The sequence below is a fragment of the Macaca thibetana genome, chromosome 10 (assembly GCF_024542745.1).
Source record: "Macaca thibetana thibetana isolate TM-01 chromosome 10, ASM2454274v1, whole genome shotgun sequence".
Lineage (NCBI taxonomy): Eukaryota > Metazoa > Chordata > Mammalia > Primates > Cercopithecidae > Macaca > Macaca thibetana.
In genome coordinates, this window is record NC_065587.1 from 45,432,801 (window position 1) to 45,456,773 (window position 23,973).

At 41.4% G+C, this 23,973-nt stretch overlaps 1 protein-coding gene across 2 annotated transcripts in view; it reads right to left on the reverse strand.

Moving 5' to 3' along the window:
- The window catches only part of DOK5 (docking protein 5), a 173,678-nt gene extending 162,470 nt beyond the window's left edge, over window positions 1–11,208 (reverse strand). Inside the window, exon 1 of one of the 2 annotated variants that reach the window (XM_050746533.1) lies at window positions 10,666–11,208. In XM_050746533.1, the coding sequence (XP_050602490.1) occupies window positions 10,666–10,731 (66 nt within the window). In that variant the 5' untranslated portion in view covers window positions 10,732–11,208. Of the gene's footprint in view, window positions 1–10,492; window positions 10,603–10,665 lie in introns of those variants that run through there. The other variant, XM_050746534.1, reaches the window with a different exon arrangement.
- Window positions 11,209–23,973: the final 12,765 nt, after the last annotated feature.

Sequence of the window (23,973 nt, forward strand, 5' to 3'; positions counted from 1 at the left end):
AATGCAACCTTATTTTTTATTATCAAAAACATGACTCTTCCGCTGGAATATGAGTGAATTAATTTCCACCAGGCCATGGTTCTTACAGACAATAAACTAAAAATATCGTTTCAACCTCTTACCAATAAAAAATAAAAATCAGTAGTATGACTCACTGAGTTTCTACTATGATTCAGGCACAGGATTAAGAGCCTGGTATACTCATCTTTCATATATTATCCTCATTTTTCATATATAAGTAAGGTAAAGATCAGAAAGAATAAGTAATTTTCCCTTAGGCCACAGAACCAATAAGCAGCCAAGCTGAGACCCAAATTAAAATGTGAGTCTCAAACTTATGCTATTTCCACCACAAAAAAAAAAAAAAAACTAATGCACAAATTAAATTGTGTATGTGTATGTGTGTAGAATGAGACAGTGTCCCAGGAAGATTTCTAGTAGTTATAGACATTATTTAAAAATTTATATTAAAAGGCAAAGGAAATAGAATAGCTAAAACAATTTTGAAAAAGAATAAACTGAGAGGGATCAGTATGCCCTATTTCAAGACTTAATGTATAGTTACAAATACAGACATATATAGACATATCACTGTACATATATAAGGCATATAAAACAATGGAACAGAATAGAGGGCCCAGGCAAAGACACACATAAAAATGCTCAATGAAAGAAAAAACAACCTTTTCAAAAAAGTGCTGGAGTAACTGTGTGTCCATAGGCATAACCTTGACCTGAAATGCACACCTTATACAAAAATTACTCAAAATGGATAACAGACTTAAATATAAAAGATAAAACTATAACACTTACAAAAAAAATTAAAACATCTTCAGGATATTAGGCTGGCAAGGCAAGAGAGAGAGAAGATACCTGCAAATCACATATCTAAAAGGGGTTGATGTCTAGAATATATGAAGAACTTTCAAAACTCAACCGTTACAAAATAAGCAATCCAGGCATTTCACTGAAATGGGTATACAGATGGCAAACAGGAACATGAAAAGATGTTCAACATTGCTACCCTTTACAAAAATGCAAATTAAAACCACAATAAGATACCACGACACATCTAGAAGTATGGCTAAGATAAAACACAGTGACGACACCAAATGCTGGCGAGGACGCAGAAAAACCGGATCACTCACACATTGCTGATGTGAATGTAAAATGGTATGACCTCTGTGAGAAAACAGCTCAGCAGTTTCTTTAAAAACTAGACACAACTCTACAACCCAGCAATTGCACTCCTGGACATTTGCCTAGAGGCATGAAAACTTATGTTCACATGAAAATCTCTGCACAAATGCGGACATTAGTATATCAGCTTTACTCATGATAGCCAAAAACCAGAAACAACCCACGTCCTTCAACAGGTGAGTGTCTAAACAAACTACATACACACCATGGAACACTACTCAGCAAGAAAAAAGAACAATCTCATACACACAACAACCTGAACGAATCTCAGGGGATTATATTGAGTTTTTAAAAAGGCCAATCCCCAAAGGTTACATCCGTATGGTTCTATTACTTTTTTTTTTTTTTTTCTTTTGAGAGGGAGTCTCACTCTTATCACGCAGGCTGCAGTGCAATGGCATGATCTCGGCTCACCGCAACCTCCACTGCTCACTGCAACCTCCACCTCCCAGGTTCAAGCGATTCTCCCGCCTCAGCCTCCAGAGTAGCTGGAATTACAGGCACACACCACCACGCCCGAATAATTTTTGTATTTTTAGTAGAGACAGGGTTTCACCATGTTGGTCAGGCTGGTCACAAACTTCCGACCTTGTGATCTGCCCAGCTCAACCTCCCAAAGTTCTGTGATTACAGGCATGAGCCACCATGCCCGGCCTACATAATATTCTTTTTTTTTGAAAATTCTAAGACAGAGTCTCATCTTGCTCTGTTGTTCAGGCTGAAGTAGAGTGGGATGATCACGGTTCACTGCAGCCTCAACCTCTCAGGCTCAAGTGATCCTCCCACTTCAGCCTCTCAAGTAACTAGCACTACAGGCATGTGCCACCACTCCTGGCTAATTTTCTATTTTTGTTTTTTGTAGAGACAGTCTCACTATGTTGCCTAAGACCGGTCTCAAACTTCTGGGCTCAAGTGGCCCTTTTGCCTTGGCCTCCCAAAGTCCTGGGATGACGGGAATGAGCTACCAAGCCTGGACTCCATTTTTACATAATAATCTTGAAATGACAAAATGACAAAAGGAAAACAGATTAGTGGTTGTCAGGGGATTAGGGATATGGGGGACAGGGGCAGGAGAGGCAGCTATATAAGAAGACTGTGAAGGAGCCTCCAGGGAATGAAATGTTCTATATCTCAACTGTATCATTGTCAATATCTTGGCTGTTATATTGTCCTACAAATTCGAAAGATGTTACCATTGGGGAGAAAATGGGTAAATGGCATGGAATATCTCTCCATATTATTTCTTACAAATACATATGAACATAACAATTATCTAAAATAAAAATTCATTTAAAATAATGAAATATTGATCTTAAGTTTTTCCTTTTGTTTAAGACAAAGTCTCGCTCTTGTTCCCCAGGCTGGAGTGCAGTGGCGGGATCTCAGCTCACTGCAACCTCTGCCTCCTGGGTTCAAGGGATTCTCCTGCCTCGGCCCCCCCGAGTAGCTGGGATTGTAGGCGCCTGCCATCATGCCCGGCTAATTTTTGTATTTTTAGTAGAGACAGGGTTTCATTATGTTGGCCGGGCTGATCTAGAACTCCTGACCTCAGGTGATCCACCCGCCTCAGCCTCCCAAAGTGCTGGGATTACAGATGTAAGCCACCATGCCCAGCCTGATCTTAATCTTTAAGAAGGCACAGTGGGTGGGAAATGGGAGAGGCTGGGGCAGGGAAGACCAGACTTCTGTAAGAATCTCATACTAGCTGCAATGCATTGTCTCAGAAAAGTCACCTGCATCCTCTCCCTGGAGCCTAGTTAACAACTCGGCTTAAGCACACAAGACACACAGTTAACATGTTTGTTCTCTGGGATCCAGGGCATAAATAGAGGGTGAGAACACTAGTAAAATAAAGACAGCCCCCACAACTGCTCTGTAAAAATCAGCTTTCAAATACTTATTCAAAATTTAGCCATCTGCATGCTAGAAAGAAGCTATTTTAATTTAAAGATTCACATATATCATATGGCATTTCTAAACTCACAATTTTATTTTGAATTTCACAGGAACGGCAGTTGCAGGAGGGAGGCACCATAATCACTTGAGAGCTTAGAATCTCCAAAGGTTTAATTTCCACCCCACTAGGATCAAATTCCTAGAGTAAGAGAAAAATCAAACTTGTCCTTCCTCACTTCACAAAAATAGAATAGAAAAATATCCGCGGGCATCTTTTCACTTCAATACTTGACCTGTTACTCAGATTCATTCCTCTTTATGGTGATACATTAATCTCTTGTTAATAACACAAATCCAAAATTAAATTGTCAACTCCTTGAGGATGGTGATTGTATCTGCCTTTTTAAGGTGGCTTACATTAAGCTTAACACAAATAGGTACTCAAGAAATATTTGAGGAATGATAAAATAAATGAAAGAAAAGATATTCCAAGGAAAACTAAGTTCTTAAAATACCAAACAATTCCCCACAAAAATTACAAAGCTGCTTTAAAAATAAATATCTCTAGTCTTCTAATAAATATGATTTCGAAAATACATTGGCAGATGTGAGGAAAATCATATCACTAATTTGGTTTATGTCTATATGCAAAGTCACTAAATTGGCTACTCTTTGCTTAAATCAGTTTTGGGGATGATGATGTCAAGGCTGATTTTATGCACAATTAATCATATGATCCACGTGGACAATCAGATGAAGATGACTGAAATACCAGCTGGAAAGCCCTTCTGACATGGAAACCATGTCAACGAAGCTGATTCAAATGAAGCCAAAATAATTGAGTCATCCTGACTGATGCATGTATATATACGCAGTCTATCTGGCCATAAATTTCCCTACCGGTAAAGTTATCCCAAAGCCTCTTGTTCTTAAAGAGTAACTAAACTTCACATATCTTACTGAACAGTTGCATGAGTTCATATGTGCATGTGCATATTTATACTTAAATAAAAACAGCATATGATGAGGCTGGGCGCGGTGGCTCATGCCTGTAATCCCAGCACTTTGGGAGGCTGAGACGGATGGATCATCAGAAGTCAGGAGTTCAAGACCAGCCTGGCCAACATGGTGAAACCCTGTCTCTACTAAAAATACCAAAAGTAGCCGGCTGTAGTGACACGTGCCTGTAGTCCCAGCTACTCAGGAGGCTGAGGCAGGAGAATTGCTTGAACCCGGGGATGGAGGCTGCAGTGAGCTGAGATCGCGCCAGAGCATTCCAGCCTGGGCAGCAGAGCGAGACTCCATCTCAAAAGAAAAAAAGTAGTATATGAGTTTATTCTATTAGTATAATTTTCATATCATGACTATAACTTAGTCATGGTACCATTAAAAATGCATGGATTCCTGAACATTTAAATCTAAAAACCCCAAATGCAACATGAAAGCCTTTGTGGCATACCAGGTCAGGTAAAACTATAAGTGAAAGAGTTAGAAAATGTTTATTTTTAAAACCTGTACATGAGCTGACCAATTTTTAAGATTTCTTCTCTGCCACAAAAGAAAACAGTCCCCAAGTTAACAAAAATACCTCCTAGTCCAGTAAATTCACTCATATTGAAGTTACCTGAAGAGGTACTTCTCCTTATTCCATATCTCTGCCATTTGTGTAGAATCTTAAAAAATCTTATAAAGGTGAAATCTTATAAATTCCTTCTATATCAACCATCAATGCCAAGCAACATTTGGTACTTGTACTAAGTTTGTTTTCCTAACTAAAAAAAAAAAAAGTTCTTTGAGGATAAGAACAATTGCAGTAGAAACAGTGAAAATAATAACCAGTTAAGTGTCATTGTCTCTAACCACACTGGAAGTAGGAGTGAGAGCCCTAATAAACATTAATTGGGTTTTTACTGTGTCAAGCATTGTGTTAAGCTCTTTATGTTAAGCTCTTACTACGTGTTAAGCTCTTACTACCCATCTATTAGGTGAGTTGGGATTTTAACACAGTCACATGTCAGAGCCTATGTTCTAGTCACATAACCAGCCAGTGAGTTAGGATTTTAGCACAGTCACATGTCAGAGCCTATGCTCTTAAGCCACTACACAGTGATGGGGTCATTAATTTATTCCACAAATCTTCATCAAATGCCCACTCTGTGCTGGGCCCCGTACTAGGCACTGGGGTACAGCTACGATTAAAGAAGACAGAAACAAGTCCCCAACCCTCATGGAGCCTCACACGTCCTAGGCAGTATATAGACAATACAAAAATAAATGAGGGAGGGGGTAATAAGTCTAGGGAGAAAAAGGGGCAGGGAAAGAAGGAAAGGAGAGGGAGAAGAAATAAAATAGAGTGGTCTGAGGCCAGGCGCAGTGGCTCACGCCTGTAATCCCAGCACTTTAGGAGACCAAGGCTTGTGGATCTCAAGGTCAGGAGTTCGAGACCAGCCTGGCCAACATGGTGAAAGCCCGTCTCTACTAAAAACAGAAAAATTAGCTGGGTATGGTGGCGCATGCCTGTAATCTCAGCTACTTAGGAGGCTGAGACAGGAGAATTGCTTGAACCCAGGAGGCAGAGGCTGCTGTGAGCCGATATCACACCACTGCACTCCAGCCTGGAAAACAAAGCGAGACTCCGTCAAAAAAAAAAAAAAAAAAAAAAAAAAAAAAAAAAAAAGATAGATAGATAGATAGATAGAGGCCTGAAAGCCCTCACTGAAAAGGTAGCAGCTGAGAAAAGGCTGAAGGAGGTGAGAGAGCAAGCCAGGAGAAGATAACTGGGAGTAAAAGAAAGGGTTCTGGGGCAGCACAGGGCCTCATGGCCCATTGTACGACTTCTCTGCAGTATATGAAAAGTCACCAATGGTTTTGTTACCAGACAGGGATAACATCCAGACCCCAAGACAGGGTTCTTGGATCTCTCACAACAAAGAATTCAGGACAAGTCCGTAAAGTGAAAGCAAGTTTATTAGGAAAGTAAAGGAATAAAGAATGGCTACTCCACAGACGAAGGAGCCCCAAGGGCTGCTGGTTGCCTATTTTTATGGTTATTTCTTGATGATATGCTAAACAAGGGATGGATCATTCATGCCTCCCCTTTTTAGAACGTATAGGGTAACTTCCTGACGTTGCCATGGTATTTGTAAACTGTCATAGCACTGGTGGGGGTGGCGCCATGTAGCAGTGAGGACAACCAGAGGTCAGTCTCATGGCCACCTTGGTTTTGGTGGGTTTTGGCCGGCTTCTTTACTGCAACCTGTTTTATCAGCAAGGTCTTTCTGACCTGTATCTTGTGCTGACCTCCTATCTCATCCCGTGACTTAGACTGCCTTCACCATCTGGGAATGCAGCCCAGTAGGTTTCAGTCTTATTTTACCCAGCTCCTGTTTAAGATAGAGTTGCTCTGGTTCTCACGCCTCTGACAGCTTCAGCAGCCAGGTGACATGACCTTTCTTACATTTCCAAAGGAACACTTTGCCGTATTGAGAAGGCACTGGTGGGAGCAAGAGTGTAGGCAGGAAGTCAAATTAGAAGACTGTTGCAATGTTACAGGGAGGAGATGAAGAGGGTTTGGACCAGGGTGGTAGCAGTGGATAGTGTGAGGTGACAGCTGGATTCTAGATATATTTCAAAGATACAGCCCACAAGATCTCGTGATGGATTGCCTGTAGGGGTGGGAGATGAGGGGAGAAGAGTGAAATGACACCAAGGTTTGCTTGTGATGTTTCCCTTTGCAACCAAAATGCTGGGACCTCTAGTGGCTAAGATGGAGAGGACTCTAGGAGCAGCAAGTCTGTGAGTCATCCAAGTGGAGATGTGAGGTAGACAGGAGAATTTACATGAGTGGAGGTCAGAGAAGAGGTCCAAGCTGATAAGTCCTTGGTAGACAAGAGCGCAGAAATGTCACTTAAAGGCAAGAAACTGAGGGATTGTGTGTAGATAAATAGACCCGAGTTTCCATTCTGAACTTGCACTGTGGGCAAGCCATGACAATGATTGATGGAAAATCCTCTCCATTGCAAGGAAAGAAACGAAGTGAGAACTGTTATATGATGCCATCTAAGTCACACATTCAGCAGGTTAATGTCGTACAAATTGCCTGATTTGCCTCTCCCCTAAAAAGAAATTTTTAGTGCATTTTGTGGATTAGTCAGATAATTATAGACAGCTGCTTCCCTCCTGCCCCCAGCCCCCCAAATAGTAACATCGACATTCCTGAACAAATTTGGTACCTAGGGCACAGCTGGAGACCTCCAGGAACCAATGGGGATTAAGCTGGGGAATACAGATGTGAAGATATTGAAACTCTTGAGTTAAATGAATCGTATTTCATTAAGCTTTTTGATATTTAAAGAAGAGAATAAATCTATACATAGTTGATTGTTTAATCATTTAAACTCTTTAGGATTTCAAATGAAGGTGAGCACTTATCTGTCACCCATTTGGATGGGAATGTTTTTAGAATGTTTCCCATCCTGTTAAAAAATCACATGTATAAATACATATGTATATTATATATTATACAATATATACATATGTTGTATGTATATATTTATTCCTATGTATAAAAATACACACATACACATATATGTATATAATATGTAAAAGTTTCATCCATTGAAAAAATATGGAACTGCATAAACAGTTATGCCTTTGTACACTTCTACATACAAAGAGAAGGAAATAGATAATTTCTGTATCCGTCTACCAATCCTAATTCATCTTTGATTAAAAAAAAGATACAAGTAGCATCAATGTTCTAGACTTTCATTGCATTTTCACAAATATCTTATTTAATGCTCCCAAGAACATCACTAAATAGTATTCATTGTACAGACTAGAAAACTGAGGCTAAGAAAGGTCAAAAGTCAACAAACAATAGAAGTAGAATGCGTTCCCTTCCCTTTCTCCAAATCTGAAGAAGCATTTATTCCTCGGCACAAGGAACAGCTGCTTACCATGAAATGTTTTTGTATTTAATAATAAACCTTCCCAAACATGGTCTGGATTCCACTAATAAAACTGCTGTTGTATTAGTTCCTAAAGAAGGTTATAAATGGCAAGACCATCCATGCACTATATAGTTCAGTGCATATTTCAGCAGGAACTTACCAAGTGCGTATTGTTCTAGACAAAATAAATGCCCTACCTCTCTTTGAGACTTGCACATGTTCATAGAATATACATGTCCCATGCTGTTCTAGGCTATATGTAGCCTAGATTAACACCACTAACATTCCTTCCTGTGGACAAATGGTCCCCATGCCAATTCCCTACAGCATCCTTGACCAGTATTTGCAGCCTCCATTAAAACTTTGGTTTGCACTGTGTTCTGGCAACTATGTAATGAGCCTCTTTTGTAAATCATACCATAAGCATATTTTTAAAATTAACTGGCGAGAAAACCAATGCTAACAAATAAGACCAGATTTATTTGATCATATTTTTGACCTTTTCTCTCCATGAGCAATAACCATAATTCGATAGATATTCTGAAGTCTGAATGTGAGCACAGACAAAAAGAATAAATCTTGAGAAACTATACTGCTCACTAGCATCCAAAATGTTATAAAATATAAAACAAATACAAACTAAACTGTATTTCTGTTCCTTCTGCTTCAAATATCTGTCCATAAATGTTGGCGCACACATAGGGCTATGTTGTGTCAATTGTAATAATTTACAAAAAATAATCTCAGTTACCACAAACAAGAAAGTGACGGTAACCAGTCTTTCAAATAAATTACCATGTGTCACAATTTGGCATAAACTCTGATCCTTATGAATAATTCATATTTTGTGCATTAATAATGCATGTCCTCTTCCCATTGCAATGCTCCCTAACAGAGAATGGATGTCTCGTACCAATTCCTTCCATTGACATGATGGAGTAAAGCTAAATTAGAATGGTGGGGTTTTTTTTTAACTTACACCCCTTAAAATTGTAACAGTTGGCCAGCCTATAAGCATACCAAAAATAGAAAGTTCCTATTACTGTTTGCCCCTTACATGGGAGTCACTCAGTAAAGTACCCCAACAATGGGTGTTCTTGCAGATGAGAATATTTGCATAGCAGAAAAGAAAACCAAGGAAACTTTGGCAGAGCTGATGGAAATGGTGAGTTCTGTTGCATTTCTCCCTAATTACATATGTATATATTCACAATAACACAGGACATAATTGCTAAAACATGGTCACCAGCAGGGGAAAAAAAGAAAAGAAAAGAAAAAGACCAAAACGAATTAAGCAAGAGTTTTATAATAATTGTGGCTGTTCCTCCCCACAGGGCTTCCCTCTCTAGCTGAGTTTACTACTGTGAAATTTCTTTTCAGTTTTCAGTAGAAGTATCTGGCACATTAAAACAGTCCAAAGACTAAGTAAGAGAAAGATGCCAAATGACACATATTTGTAGAGAAAGTTATTCAATTTATCACTATCAATAGGGGCATTCCACACGATTACTGACATTACAATTATTTCAGGCATTACACTAAAGGATATTTTCTCTCCCCTCCCCACCCCCGCACCTCCCCACCCCCAGTTTTCACCCGCTATGTCTGGCCCAGACGCACAGGATCAACTAAAACAGCGACAACACTTGATAGGAGGCAAAGAGAAATGAGGGACCTAGTTTGAAATTTTTAGGAAATAAAAAAAAATCATTCCAGTCTCTTCCCTTTCTCTCAAGAATTCTTTCACCATCATTCAGGCCCAAGGAGAGGAAGGGTGGGTTCTCTCTTGAAGCCTCCTCCAGGGAAGAGCCAGAGAGAAAGGGGCGAAAGAGAGGGAGTTTAAAGGAAGCAGCTCGCCTGTGTCAACATCCGTCCCCAAGTGCCCTAAGATTCATTCATTCTTCCTTTCAGGACCTATGTAGGGAGCACTTGCGCTACGCCAGGTATTAGGTTCCACGTAAATAACCCTCCCCTGGACCTCCAGGGTGTATCACAGCAACAGAAATCCACCACCCCGGCTTCGAACCAGGGAAAATCCAGATTCAAGTATCTACTCCAGTTGGCCGCGGTCAGAGGCCAGCCCGCACCGCCGTTGACACGACACCTGGGACAGAGGCGGGGGAGTCCAAAGACACCTTACACTTGGCAGAAATCTCTCCCTGGGGTCAGAGGGCTCGTGACCTCTTTCACACCGAGTACGCGTGTCCTCCTTCTCAACCGGCCAGTCCATCCCCCGGAAAAGTTAAGTTGGCGGCGAGTGGGAAAAGAGGGGAACCGGGGGCATCCGGCAGGCACCCCCGCCCGGGTTTCTCAGCTCCAACTTCCATGGCTACCGAGAAATATTTATTTCGAGTAGATGGGCTCCAGTGGCTACTGAAGCCCAACACGCGGCCACCATCAGAAAGCCAAGTCATCCAAGAGATAAAGATAGATCCATTACATACCTAGACGCTGGCCTTACAGTGACAGCCCCGGAGACGCGGGTTTCGGCTGAGAAAGCCACCGCGTAATTCTCCGGCCCGCGGCCGGGGACTCTCCGTCCACCCTCCAGGGATGCTGGCTCAGGAAAGAGACAATCGAACCGGCGAACAGCAACACGGAGAGGATCGATACTCACCCCGAGGCGTCTGCTCCGGATCCTCACGTACCCTTGCTTCACTATGTCATTAAAATTGGAAGCCATCCCAGACAGCCGGTGACCCCCCTTTACCCAAGAGCGCGCACCCGAAGTGGCTTTGGGGAGGGTGGAGGGCAGGGTCAAGACAAGCAGTCGGTGGGAGAAAGTTGGAGAGGTGAAGCTGCTTCGGCGGCGCTGGGCGAGGCTTTAGAAGACGCACATCACTTTCTCTGTCCCCCCAACCCTGAGAGTGGGCGTCCAGCTTGCAGCCACTTTCGGGGAGCGCAGAGCGCGGCGCGGGGAGGCGAGGCTGGAGCGCCGGCGTCAGCTGACTTCGCGGCCGGCCTGCCAGGAGGAGGAGCGGCGGCGGCTGAGGGATCCAGCCCTGCCTCCTCCCGGGGCCGAGAAGGAGGAGGAGAAGGAGGAGGAGGAGGAGGAGGAAGGAGGAAGAGGAAGGAGGAGGAAGGGGTGGGGGACTGAGAGGAGGAGCCGCGCGAGTCCCAGCACCGGGCTGCGGTCACCCGCGAGCAGCCGCCTTGGAACGCGCTCCCCGCGCCTCCCACCCACCTTTCCCTCCCCGCTTCCCCTTCCGATCCCTCCCCTACTGGCAGACCCAGAGCGTGCCCCCCCCCCCCCCGCCCCTGCACCTCGCCCACAGCCTACGGAGATAGCGCCCGCTCTCCTCGCTCCGGTGACTTAGGAGGAGAGGAAATTTCACTTTTTTCCAGCCGCCGCCTACCCCGCCTCTCCCTCCAGCCCCTGCTCTTTCCCCGAGAAGGGCCGATGTTGCGTGTGTGTCTGGGGAGATGGTGTTGCCGCGACTCGCCTTGACCTTGGCATCTGAGGAGAGCGATATTGTCACGGCCTTATCTAAATGCGCCCTTGGGTTTCCTTGGTGTCAGGGACCCAGCCCTCGCTGGTATCATTTGCCACAGTTTCCCTGTTTGAGCCTGTCTTTCCCGCCTGAATGTGTTTCCCAGGGGGCTGAGACTTGACCTCATCACTGTTTGTCCCCAAAGCCTGACCCTAGAGCAAGTGCTCAGTAAATCCTTGTGGTTATCAAGATGGCCACCTGGGTGCCAGGCACTCTCCAAGCCTTTCGCATGGATTCACTCATTCAAACTCCCCTGCACTTTTTGAGGTAGGTGTCCTGTTATGTACATACCAGGCTCATATTTAAGCCTCCTTAGGCTGGCAATAGAGCTCTCATTGCCATTATGAGATACTGCCTATACAACAAGATGAAGAAGGGGACTGGATTTCACACTCACCTGCCCCTGACTGCATTACCTCCCTGAAGCATACTTGATTGATAATTGCTAGCACACATTGAGCACCAGTGTGCTGGGCATTGCGCTAATCTTGTTAAGGGAATAATGAGTTAGGTACCAGCATCCACACTTTACAGACCGAAGCTCAGAAGAGTTAGGCCCCTGGGACTTGCTAAGGTCTCACAGCTGGCCACTATCAGAGCTAGGATTGAAGGGAGGTGTGTGTGGTGCCCAGCTCTGCTCCTAAACATTCTCCTATTCCTCTTCTGAAGAGCAGATCTCACAGAAAGAGAGGTTACTAGTTGATTTCCAAGGAAGATCTTTCTAATCATTTGCACTATTCACAAAGGCAAAGGTAATTATCAGAAATGACACAAAAATTCTTACTCACTGGAAGTGACCAAGCTAAAGCTGGGTGATCACTGCTCAGAGCTATTGAGAAGAGGATTCAGTTACTAGTGGATTGTTTGACCTGATGACATCCACAGGTCTTTCAGCTCTAAGACGATATGAATCTTCCCAATCTCACTGGGAACATTAGCTTTTAGTCACCTTGGCTTGATGAGTTTCAGTTAAAGAACAGAATCCCCCAAGAATGTGTCATAGGAGAACCGAGACTAAATGGGGACAATCAAAAAGGAGATATTCTGGCAGGGAGAACTATTTTTGCTACGTAGTAAACCATCTGTCTTCATGTTGCCATTCTATGGAAAATGATGTTCTAATTTTAAATCTCTCGCCAAAAGAGATGAAATGGTAAAATCATTTGGAGAGCTCTTTTTGAAGGATTGGAACTTAAAAAAAAAAAAATGCTGCCCATGGTTGCTGTAAAATAGAGGTGTTCGTGGAAGACATTTATCTAACACATCATTTATAGACCAGATCCACAGCATTATAGAAACAAAGAATAAAGAAATCAAGGCATAAGGAGCTTGAAGTGAAGGACCCACAATAACAGAAATAATTACTGACAAAAACTGAAAGTGAGAAATCCATCTCTTGATAGTTAATGCTGACTATAATCAACATCCATAAATAATTTAACTGGAACTGAGGAAACTCGAATCAAACCAGAAAATATCAAGCTAGATGTGAAGGAACAAGTGATTTCTTTTTTAAATTGCAAGACTGAATCCAATATATGGTTTTGTTTGTTTGTCTGGTGAAATCAAATTGACATACATGCAAAACATACAGACTGTGATATACTATTCACAGGACATTTACACTTGTCCAAATTGTGCAATACACAGCCCTGGCAGCAAGGGAAAAGAAGCCGGGCGCGGTGGCTCACACCTGTAATCCCAGCACTTTGGGAGGCCGAGGTGGGCGGATCACCTGAAGTGGGGAGTTTGAGACCAACCTGACCAATGTGGAGAAACCCCGTCTCTACTAAAAATACAGAATTAGCCATGTGTGGTGGTGCATGCCTGTAATCCCAGCTACTCGGGAGGCTGAGGCAGGAGAATCACTTGAATCTGGGAGGTGGAGGTTGCAGTGAGCCAAGATTGTGCCATTGCACTTCAGCCTGCGCAACAAAATCGAAACTCCGTTTCAAAAATAAATAAAAAAAGAAAAGAAAAGAAATGGAAAAGAACCATTCACAGAGGTAGGCGATGTAAGCAGCGCTTATAGAGTTCTACAGTGCACAACTTGCCTAACCACGTGCTGCCAAACAAACATACTGTCACACATGATTTAGTTTTACTGGAAATGTCTGACCAAAAAAAAAAAAAAAAATACTATTTCATTCCGTGTTTTGAACTCAATTTTTGAACATTTAGAGTTTCTTATTTGTAGTATGCATTTCTGTTTGTTTCCTCAGCATCCAGACTTTGTTCTTCCCGTAGTAGTCACCATTTTCACTTTAAGTGTACTTACCCCTGTTTCCAGCTCACATGTGCAGCCCTGTCCATGGCCTTCCTTTGGACAACTAGTGGTTGGTGATTGGTTCAGACATGGGCACATGACCTAAGCTGGCCAATTAATAATGAATTGGGTTACTTTTACTGAATACTGGGAGGAAGACTCACACTCCAGTTGAAATGGAATCTGGACGGAAGAAGCCCAGGAGCTGCTGACACACATCATGAGACCCTAGGGGAGGGCTTATCAAAGAGTGAAGGCCACGCTAAAGGAGCAGAACCAAGACATAAAGAGAAGCAAATGATAGATCCTGATGACACTGTTAGAACCCCTCTTCCAGCACCCCAAGAAGTTATTTAAATAGATGTGAAGCTTTTGTAACAACTAGACTCCAAAATATAATGATTTAAGATGGATAAAAGTTTGTTTATTTTTCATGTAACAATCCAGGGAGGATAGTTTATCCTGGGCAAGGAGGACACTTAGTCCTATAAGGCCACCCAGGGATCCAAGCTTGTTGGTCAACTCTGGTACCTCAGGACATGGTTTTTCATTCTTGAGTCTAGTTATTGTCTGATATGGTGTTTCTGTGTCCCCACCCAAATCTCACCTTGAATTGTAATAATCCCCACATGTCAAGGGTGGGGCAAAGTGGAGATAATTGAATCGTGGGGGTGGTTTCCCCCATACTGTTCTTGTGGTAGTGAGTAAGTCTCATGAGATCTGATGGTTTTATAAAGGCGGGAGTTCCCCTACACAAGCTCTCTTGCCTGCTGCCATGTAAGACATGCCTTAGCTTCTCCTTTGTCTTCTGCCATGACTGTGAGGCCTCCCCAGCCATGTGGAACTGTGAGTCAATTAAACCTCTTTCCTTTAGAAATTACCCAGTCTCAGGTATGTCTTCATTAGTAATGTGAAAACAGAGCAATACCCTCTCATTTCCCAGGAAGCAGGAAGAAAACATGGAGGGAAAATAACCTTCTAATAAAAATATGATCCAGATGTGTCAAACATCTCTTTTTCTTGCATCGCATGGACCAGTGTTTTGTCACATGGTCACACCCAGCTCCACAGGAAAATGGAGAATGAAGTTTTCATTTGGGCATGGTCTGTTACTGAAAGAACAAAATGAATCCATAGGCTGGGTGAGGTGGCTCCCGCCTGTAATCCCAGCAGTTTGGGAGGCCAAGGTGGGCAGATCACGAGGTCAGGGGATGGAGACCATCCTGGCTAACAGGGTGAAACCCCGTCTCTACTAAAAATACAAAAAATTAGCCAAGCATGGTGGCAGGCGCCTGTAATCCCAGTTACTCAGGAGGCGGGAGAATGGCATGAACCTGGGAGGCGGAGCTTGCAGTGAGGCGAGATGGCGCCACTGCACTCCAGCCTGGGTGATAGAACGAGACTCCATCTAAAAAAAAATAAGTTGAAATGAACATGAGTTTAAAAGACAATACACATAGTAGCACTCTTATGTGGTCATCTTATTGATAGGATACAAAAGTTATCATGCACTCAAATAGAACCTTCTAACCATAGGATTGCAGAGCCAGAAATTAATCCAAGGGTCATCATCTACCACATTCAAAGCAGAAATCCACTCCAGCTTAAATATATGGACAACTTTGGCCCTGCTCTCTGAATTTCATTCAGCCCGTTACCATCCTTATCATTGTCATTATTATTCTTTAGCTATTGAGGGCAAGAAATTATGTACAAAAATCCAGAGGCTTCTACACTTTTCTAGAGCAGGTGATGAGCTCCCAAGCTTCACCAAAGGAGGCTGTGTTTTCACCAAGTACCACAAAGCACCAAGGCTGAAGCTGGAATGGCACTTTTCCAATACCCTTACCAAAAATAACTTGAGCTTTGGCCCCACTGCCTGCTGCTCTCAGTGTGAGTGTCACAGAAACATATGCGGCCTTTCCTCTGGAAAGGTGAGACAGTGCTCATGAAAATGACTTGGCTATCACCAACAAGGGAGGTGATTTGTTCTACAGCCAGCTCTCCCCTCTACCGGTCCTCAGCCAGTGAAAGAAGAATGACTTGGAAGATGACATCAAATCAGGTAGGAGAGCCTGGGAACAGCTCTGCTTCAGTTCCTCAATGCTTCATTCCTTCCTTTCTGCATTTAACAAATACATATTGGGTATCTGCTATGAGCAAAGATTGTCCACAATAAACTTTGGCACACACAAACATGCACACACACACACACAGGGACACATGGATAAAAAAGGTTCCCATCCCCATGGAGCTTATGTCTCAGTAAGAGACAGAAAAATAAACAAGTAAATAAACAATGTAAATAGCTATCGATGGTGGTGAAAAGGAGTCAGTAGTGTGCTTTGTAAGGAGTAACAAAGAATTCTACTTCAGATAAGAGAAGGCCAGGGAAGACATCGCTGAGGAGGTGATACATAAGTTAAGATAGGAAAGATAAGAAAAAGCTATGGAAAATGTCAGGGGAAGTGCATCCCAGCTAGAGAGAAGAGCGGGCTTGAAGGGTTCAGGCCAGCTTGCAGGAAAAAGGTTGGTGAGTTCAAGGGGCTGTGGGAAGGACAGTAGGGCTTAAGCTCAGAGAAGGAGGGAGTGCTGGGAAATGTAGTCCTAGAGCTAGGTAGGAAGGGGCAATGCAATTCTGGTCCTTGCAGGCCACAGCAAGGAGATTGCATTTTATTTAAAAGAATGAAATCATGAAGTGGCATCTGATTTATATTTTTTAAAATATTAGCCTGTCTGATGAATAGAAATGAATTAGAAGGGACTGGACTGGAAATGGTGAGATCATATAAAAACCTACATCTAAAAGTCATTACCCGAATATCTTTAGAAAAAGACAAATAGAACTGCTGATGAGAATGTGAATTTATATCAATTGATATAACTGTTTTGGAGCACAAGTAATATTTATTTTTAAAAAACTAAAAACTTTACTAATTGCCTATCCTTGGTCTTCAACAATACCATTTCTGGATGTGTATCCACATGTATCCAAAGACACAAATATTTAATTCTAAGAATGTCCACTGCAATGTTGTTTGTGATAAACAAATGGGAAAGTTTTGTTTGGGAAAGTTAGGTTTTGCCTTGGAGTTGATGCCCAATAGGTAGCAAGTGAATTAATAAAATTTTGCTCTTTCTGTCATGGAGATATTATGAATCCATTAGAAATCTACCTGCTAGAAGGTCCATCTGCAATTCTTTTTTTTTTTTTTAGACAGAGTTTTGCTCTTGTTGCCTAGGCTGGAGTGCAATGGGGCAATCTGGGCTCACCACAACCTACCTCCGCCTCCTGTGTTCAAGCGATTCTCCTGCCTCAGCCTCCCGAATAGCTGGGATTACAGGCATGCACCACCACGCCTGGCTAATTTTGTATTATTAATAGAGACGGGGTTTCTCCATGTTGGTCAGGCTGGTCTTGAACTCCCGACCTCAGGTGATCTGCCTGCCTCAGCCTCCCAAAGTGCTGGGATTACAGGCATGAGCCACCGTGTCCGGCCCCATCTGCAATTCTTTTGTCAGTCTGGTTACTCTTTTACCTCCTCCACCTCCCAGATTCCAGTGCCCCAGATGGATGCTGAGTTATGTTTGCGCTTCTGGGTGGTCCTCTTGGTGGCATCTATTCTACGATAACCTCTAGTTGTTCCCTCTGTATGTTTAACCAGTCAGAGGAGAATCTCACTCATTGTCGCCCTTGTACATGGACAGTCAGCTCACTCCTAAGGCGGCCATGGCTCTTTGCTCTGCCATAGTCAGGGCAACTAGCCAACCCACAGCCTCCACCTTTAGACTCCTAGCGATGGGTTTGGCACTTGTCCCTGTGTCCTCAGCACATGAGGGAATGCACATCTGGCCTTCCGAGTGATTCTCTTGAAAACGGCTCCATTCCTTTAAGGTAAAGGGCAAGCTTCCCTGTCTGTCCCTGTGGGAAAGAGAAGACCAGCTCTCTGCCAGGAAATCTTCCCTCTTTAATCTCTTTACCCACCATGTCTTATTTAGGCTGGAGGTGCATGATCAGCTTATGCAGACAAAACAGTTTTAAACACTATTTTTGGCAATTTCTGCACAGATGGTCCAGCACCTTGCTTTAAAAACATTTAGAGCATTTTCTAAATGTTTTTTGCCCCCTGGGCCTTTAAGGCTTCTACTAAAATGAAATCAACAGGAAGAGTCACATTTACCATTCTGTTACAAATCCAAATCACAGCCATTAAAATGAGTGGAAAAAGTTTCACTTACTTGTTCACTCAGCAGATATTATTTGAGCCACAATTTGAGCCAGGTATGCTAGGTGCCTAGGTGTCAATAGAGTAGAGAGAAGGAGACCAGACTCTCCGCCCTCATGGAGCTGGCTGTCCACTGGGAGTGAGAGATATTATAAAAATAGTCTGGTAAGTGTAAAATTATACACGAAGGAAAATTACAGTATATCATGCAAGGGCAGAACAAGAAGACAGGACCTGACCCCTTTGGAAGGTAAGGGATGGAGCAGTTAGGGAGCTGAGCTGAGAAGGAAGAGGTGCTGTTATCTGAGCAAAGGTAGAGAGGGTGATGGGATGCCATAAACAATGGAATAGCATAGGGTAGAGCAAGGTCAGGGTGGCTGGAACTGGGAGAATAGCAAGATCCCTATGTTATAAATTATCTATGCAGTATGGTCCAATTTTTAAATAATGTACTTTTTATGTCCAAAACAATCTGAATATCTCTACATTAAATATTAGCAGCAGTTACTAATTATTGGTAGAAGTAGTGGAAATTTTCATTTTCTACTGTGTGATTTTCTTTTTTAAATAAATTCCAAATGCAATTGTTAAGAACCAGAATGACTGTTTCTGCACAAGTGGGTCTCGCATCTTAAGTTTTATGACTAAGGACACACAAAAAAACATATGCCTCTAGTGAACTTGATAGGGATAACCATAAAGATTCTTCTGATCATTAAACTCTTCCAGATATTTTCTGAGTTTCCTTTCTGGTGAGAAGAGCCCTCCTCTCTGTAGGTCGCTGCAAAATGGATCCAAAAAAAAATCTAGGCCAACACACAAGAAAAAGACCAGAGAGCAGTAACTAGATAACACAGGTATTTGGTATTTCTAAGACCCTTTTTCAAAATGAAGCGTGCATCTAATGGTTGTTGCAGGAAGATTAGAAGTCAATATTCCAGAGGACTCCTCAGGGCTGTTCTCCTGGTTCACCGAATGACTTTGGGCAAGCCATTAATTTCTCCCTGCTTCATAACCTGATCTGGAAAACAGAGATAAATGGGACCATCCTTATTGGTACAGTCTGTTGAGGTCCCTGGATAAAATGTGTGAAGAGGGCAAAGTCTTATGTTCAAAGTTCTCTGCCAATGTTAATTAATCCTCACAGCACCCTCAAGCCCTGTAATATTATCCACATTTCACAGCTCAGGGACCTGATGCAGAAAGACTAAATGACTTGTCCAAAGACAGAAGAAGACTGCTTGAGTTTGGGGATTAGCATTCAGCAACATTGCCATCTTTATAATAAGCATTTTAACTTCACTTATAAAATACCATTCAATTGTGTCTGGAATGTTTTTATTTTGAAAACATAGTTTCTGTGTTGATGAATTATAGGCAGGTAAAAAGCCAGACACATTTACGAGGTAATGTGACAGACCCATTTGCAATTTTAGGGACTCCTTTCTTAGAGTGGTGACTATAATTAGCTAAACATGTCAATTCCACTCTTATCTCATTGGCCAGAACTTAGTCACATGACCTCATCTTCAGCGAGGTGGAAAAATGTGGGCTTTATGCAATGCAGCATGTTTGGGAGTCTATTGCAAAGGAATAAAGACTGCTGTGTGGGGAATGGATGTGAGAGAACCTCAGAAGATGTAGTGACCAGTTAGGAAGCTACTGAGGGACAACGGCAGCCCTAACCAAAATGCCCTGATCTTAGCAGGCCTAAAAACAAATTCAGAATCCTCCCAACATGATTCCCCTCCAGTATTGCCAGTTATATCACTTAGTATATTTTTAGCTGAAAATAGCATAAAGCTCAGGCGCCAGAATCTCAGATCAAAGGCATTTATTGCCGCCGCCTTTTATAAAATCTAAGATGCCATCAATTTTAAGATACACCTCCATTTGATGCACTAGTAAGAAAAAAATACCACTAACTTACCTTTTCATATCAATGAGCAATTGTATGTTTTGAACAAGCTTCATTGAGATATAATTGACATACAACAATCTGCACATACATAAAGTGTAAAATTTTATAAGTTTTGGCCTCTATATATATACCTGTGAAATCATCACCATAATCAAGATGATTAACATATCCCTCACTTTCCAAAGTTTTCTCATGCCCTTTTTTAATCTCTTTCTCCATCTCACCAGATTCCAGTCCCTAAGCAACCACCACTCTGCTTTCTGTCACTATAAATCATTTTTGCATATTTTTAGATTGTTATGGAAATATAATTATACTATGTATTCTGTTTTATCTGGCTCCTTTCAATCAGCATGATTTTGAGATGCATCGATATTGTAAGTATACCAAATAGCTCATTTTTGTTGTTGTTGTTGGGTAGTATTCTGTTTTACAAATATACCACAATTTGTTCATCCTTTTACCTACTAATGACCTTTTAGGTTGTTTCTAATTTCAGGCTATTGTAAATAAAGCTGCTGTGAGCATTCATGTACTAGTGTTTGTACAGATGCAAGCTTTCTCTTCTCATGGGCAAATACCTCCAAGTGGAATGACTGCATCATATGGTAGTTGGTGTCTTTCAAGGCACTTGTCCATTATTTTGAGATGCATCCATGACATCTCAATGACAAAATTAAATGAATCAGTAGCAGAAAGATATGTGGAAAATCCTCAAGCCAAATAGTATACTTTTAGTAGCTTATGTGTCAAAGAAGAATTCAAACTAAAAAATACACTTTATTTATGTGCAGATTGTTGTATGTCAATTATACCTCAGTGAAGCTTGTTCAAAAAGTATAATTGCTCATTGATATGAAAAGGTAAGTTAGTGGTATTTTTTTCTTACTAGTGCATGAAATGAAGGCATATCTTCAAATTGTGTTTAGAACCAATGTATTGGCATAAATTGGTTGTAAATACTATCTTCTTATCTTTTTATATCTGTAGAATGATGGCAGCTGTCTCATTCTTGATATTGATAATTTGGTTCTTCTCTCTTTTTGCTCTGTGCTACCTGCCTAGAGGTCTATCAATTTTTTCTTCTCCAAGAACCATCTTTTGGTTTCATAGATTTACTCTATTGATTTTCTTTTTTGTATTTTGGTGATTTTCACTCATTTTTTTTTTCCTTTCTTCTGCTTGCTTTTTGTGTAATTTGCTCTTTTTTGTAGCTACTTAGTGTAGAAGCTGAAGTCATTGGAGACTTTTCTTCTCTGCTAATACTGGCACATAGTGCTAAAAAATTCCCACTAATTACTGCTTTAGTGGTATCTGACAAATTTTAATATATTGTATTTCCATATATTAAGTTCAAAATATTTCCTATTTTTTAGTTTGAATTCTTGTTTGACCTATAAATTACTAAAAGTATATTATTTGGTTTGAGGATTTTCCACATACCTTTCTGTTATAGATTCATTTAATTTCATCATTGTCAAAGAAGATATTTTGTATATGTGAGTTCCTTGTTGAGACTTTCTTATGAACCAGAATATGATCATTCTGATAAGTATTATGTATGGGTTTGAAAGAAATGTGTATTCTACTGTAATTGGGGGCAGGTTCTATAAATATCAGTTAGGTCAAGTTGATATTTTCTATCTACTTGTTCTGTCAATTACTGATAGAGGCCTGTTGAACTTGCTGATTATAAGTGTGCAATTGTCTATTTCTTGTTATTTTTTGCTTCATGCGTTTTGAAGTGCTGTTATGAGGTGCATAAACATTTAGAATTATATGTCCTCTTGATGGTCTTCTTAATTACTATTTCTGCTAATAGTCTCTGCTCTGAAATCTTTGTTCAATATTAACATAGTCACCTCATCTTCCTTTAACTAGGGTTAGCCTGTATATCCTTGTTGATATTTTTTTCATGTTTTTGTATATTTTCATTTTAAGTGGTTTTGTGGTTGATTTTTGTAGGTATCATATAGTTAGGGCTTCCATTTTTATACTATCTGACAATCTCTTTCCTTCGAGATACTTAGACCACTATAATTTAAAGTAATTATTGATATGTTTAACTGTAAGTCTTGCTATTGGTGTTCTACTCATTCCATCTATTCTTCTTTCTCCCTTTCCCTTTGTCTTCCTTTTTGAACATTACTTTAATTTTTTATTATTCATTTTTATTTCCTTAGTTGGTTTATCAGCAATAAATATTTGTTTTGTCATTTTGGAGTTTGCATCTCCTCTTTTAGCTGAAAATACATATGTCCCCAGAAGCCTTCTAACACATACCCCTTACCTACTTTGTAGTCTCATGACTACAACAGAAGATGGAGAAATAACTATTTTGCTGTGTTTAGCCTCTACAATGAAAAACAAAGATTAATGACATTGAGAACATTAAAAGAAATTGCATTTTCTTCATGACACCTTAAAGACATTAAGAATGATTTTTAGGTAGCCAGTCAATGATGTCAGCCTCATCTAAATTCATGACTGCTACTAGCTTCTGTCCACCTCTATAATCCAGAAAACCTAGGAGGCATCTCATATGCTTGCCTATTTTTCAATCATCACAAAATCTATCATCAACTCTTGTTTACTTTTATTCCCCAAATACTCTTTAGACACTTCCAATTCTACGTATTTCTACTTCCCTAGACCGTGATACTACCATCTCTTGGCTGGACTAACAATTTACTTACTCTTTACTAATATGACGTATCTTCAGTTCATTCTCCATGGTGCTGCCAGTGATCTTTTCAAACAATAACCCTAGTTACTTCCCCACACTGTTTAAAACATATCAGTGCCTCAGACATATATTCATAGCATGGAACACAAGACTTCTCCCTGGTCCTTCTAGGACGTCTCTCTCTTCTCAACTCTCCTCTTTCATTTCTCCATGTAACCTTTCCATAATTCCTCATAGTCAACATTGTCCTTTATCACAATAAGACTGTGATAGCCATGTAGTTGCCTTTAGGAGAATCTTTAGTGACATCCTCCAGCTGCCATATCTTTGGATCCACTGTGCTTGTTCACATCAGTCAACACTTTCACTAGACTGCTCTCAGCCTAAGATAGAGTATGGCACGATTACCAAAATCACCAATTTCTGCTCAATTCAGACCCTCTCTAATGAACAACTTTGACTTAGGGACTTCCTTTGGCCTGAGACTTTCTCGGCTTTCTGTTGAAGTCTAAAGCTCTTCCTACCCAATCCTTCCTTCCTTCTCTCCCTTCACAGATCAGATTAGTGTCTTGGTCTAAAGTCTTTCCCAGTCCACTCCTACTTGCGCCCTGCAATGGTTAATTTTATGTGTCAACTTGACTGGGCCTCAAGGTGCCCAGATATTTGCTTGAACATCATTTTGAGTGGGTCTGTGATTGCATTAGTTCATTTTCACACTGCTGATAAAGACATACCCAAAACTGGGAACCAAAAAAAAGTTTTAATTGGACTTTCCAGTTCCACATGGCTGAGGTCAAAGACACTTCTTACATGGTGCCAGCAAGAGAAAAATTAGGAAGAGGCAAAAGAGCGGAAACCCCTGATAAATCCGTCAGATCTCATGAGACTTATTCACTATCACAAGAATAGCATGGGAATGACCAGCCCCGGTGATTCAATTACCTCCCCTTGGGTACTTCCCACAACATGTGGGAATTCTGGGAGATACAATTCAAGTTGAGATTTGGGTGGGGACACAGCCAAACTATATCAATGATGACGTCTCTGAATGAGATTAACACTTGAGTAGTGTTGATTGCCCTCCTTATTATGGGTGGGCCTCATCCAGTCAGTGGAAGGCCTGAATGGAACACAAAGGTTGAGTGAGAGGGAACTTCTGCCTGCCTGCTGAGCTGGGACATTGTTTTTGTTTGTTTGTTTGTCTGCTTGTTTTTTCCTGCCTTCAGACTCTTCCTGGTTTGCACACCTGCTGGAGCTACACTGTCAGCCCTCCTGGGTCTCCAGTTTGCCAACTGCAGTGCTTGAGACTTGTCATTGTCTTTAAACATATGAGCC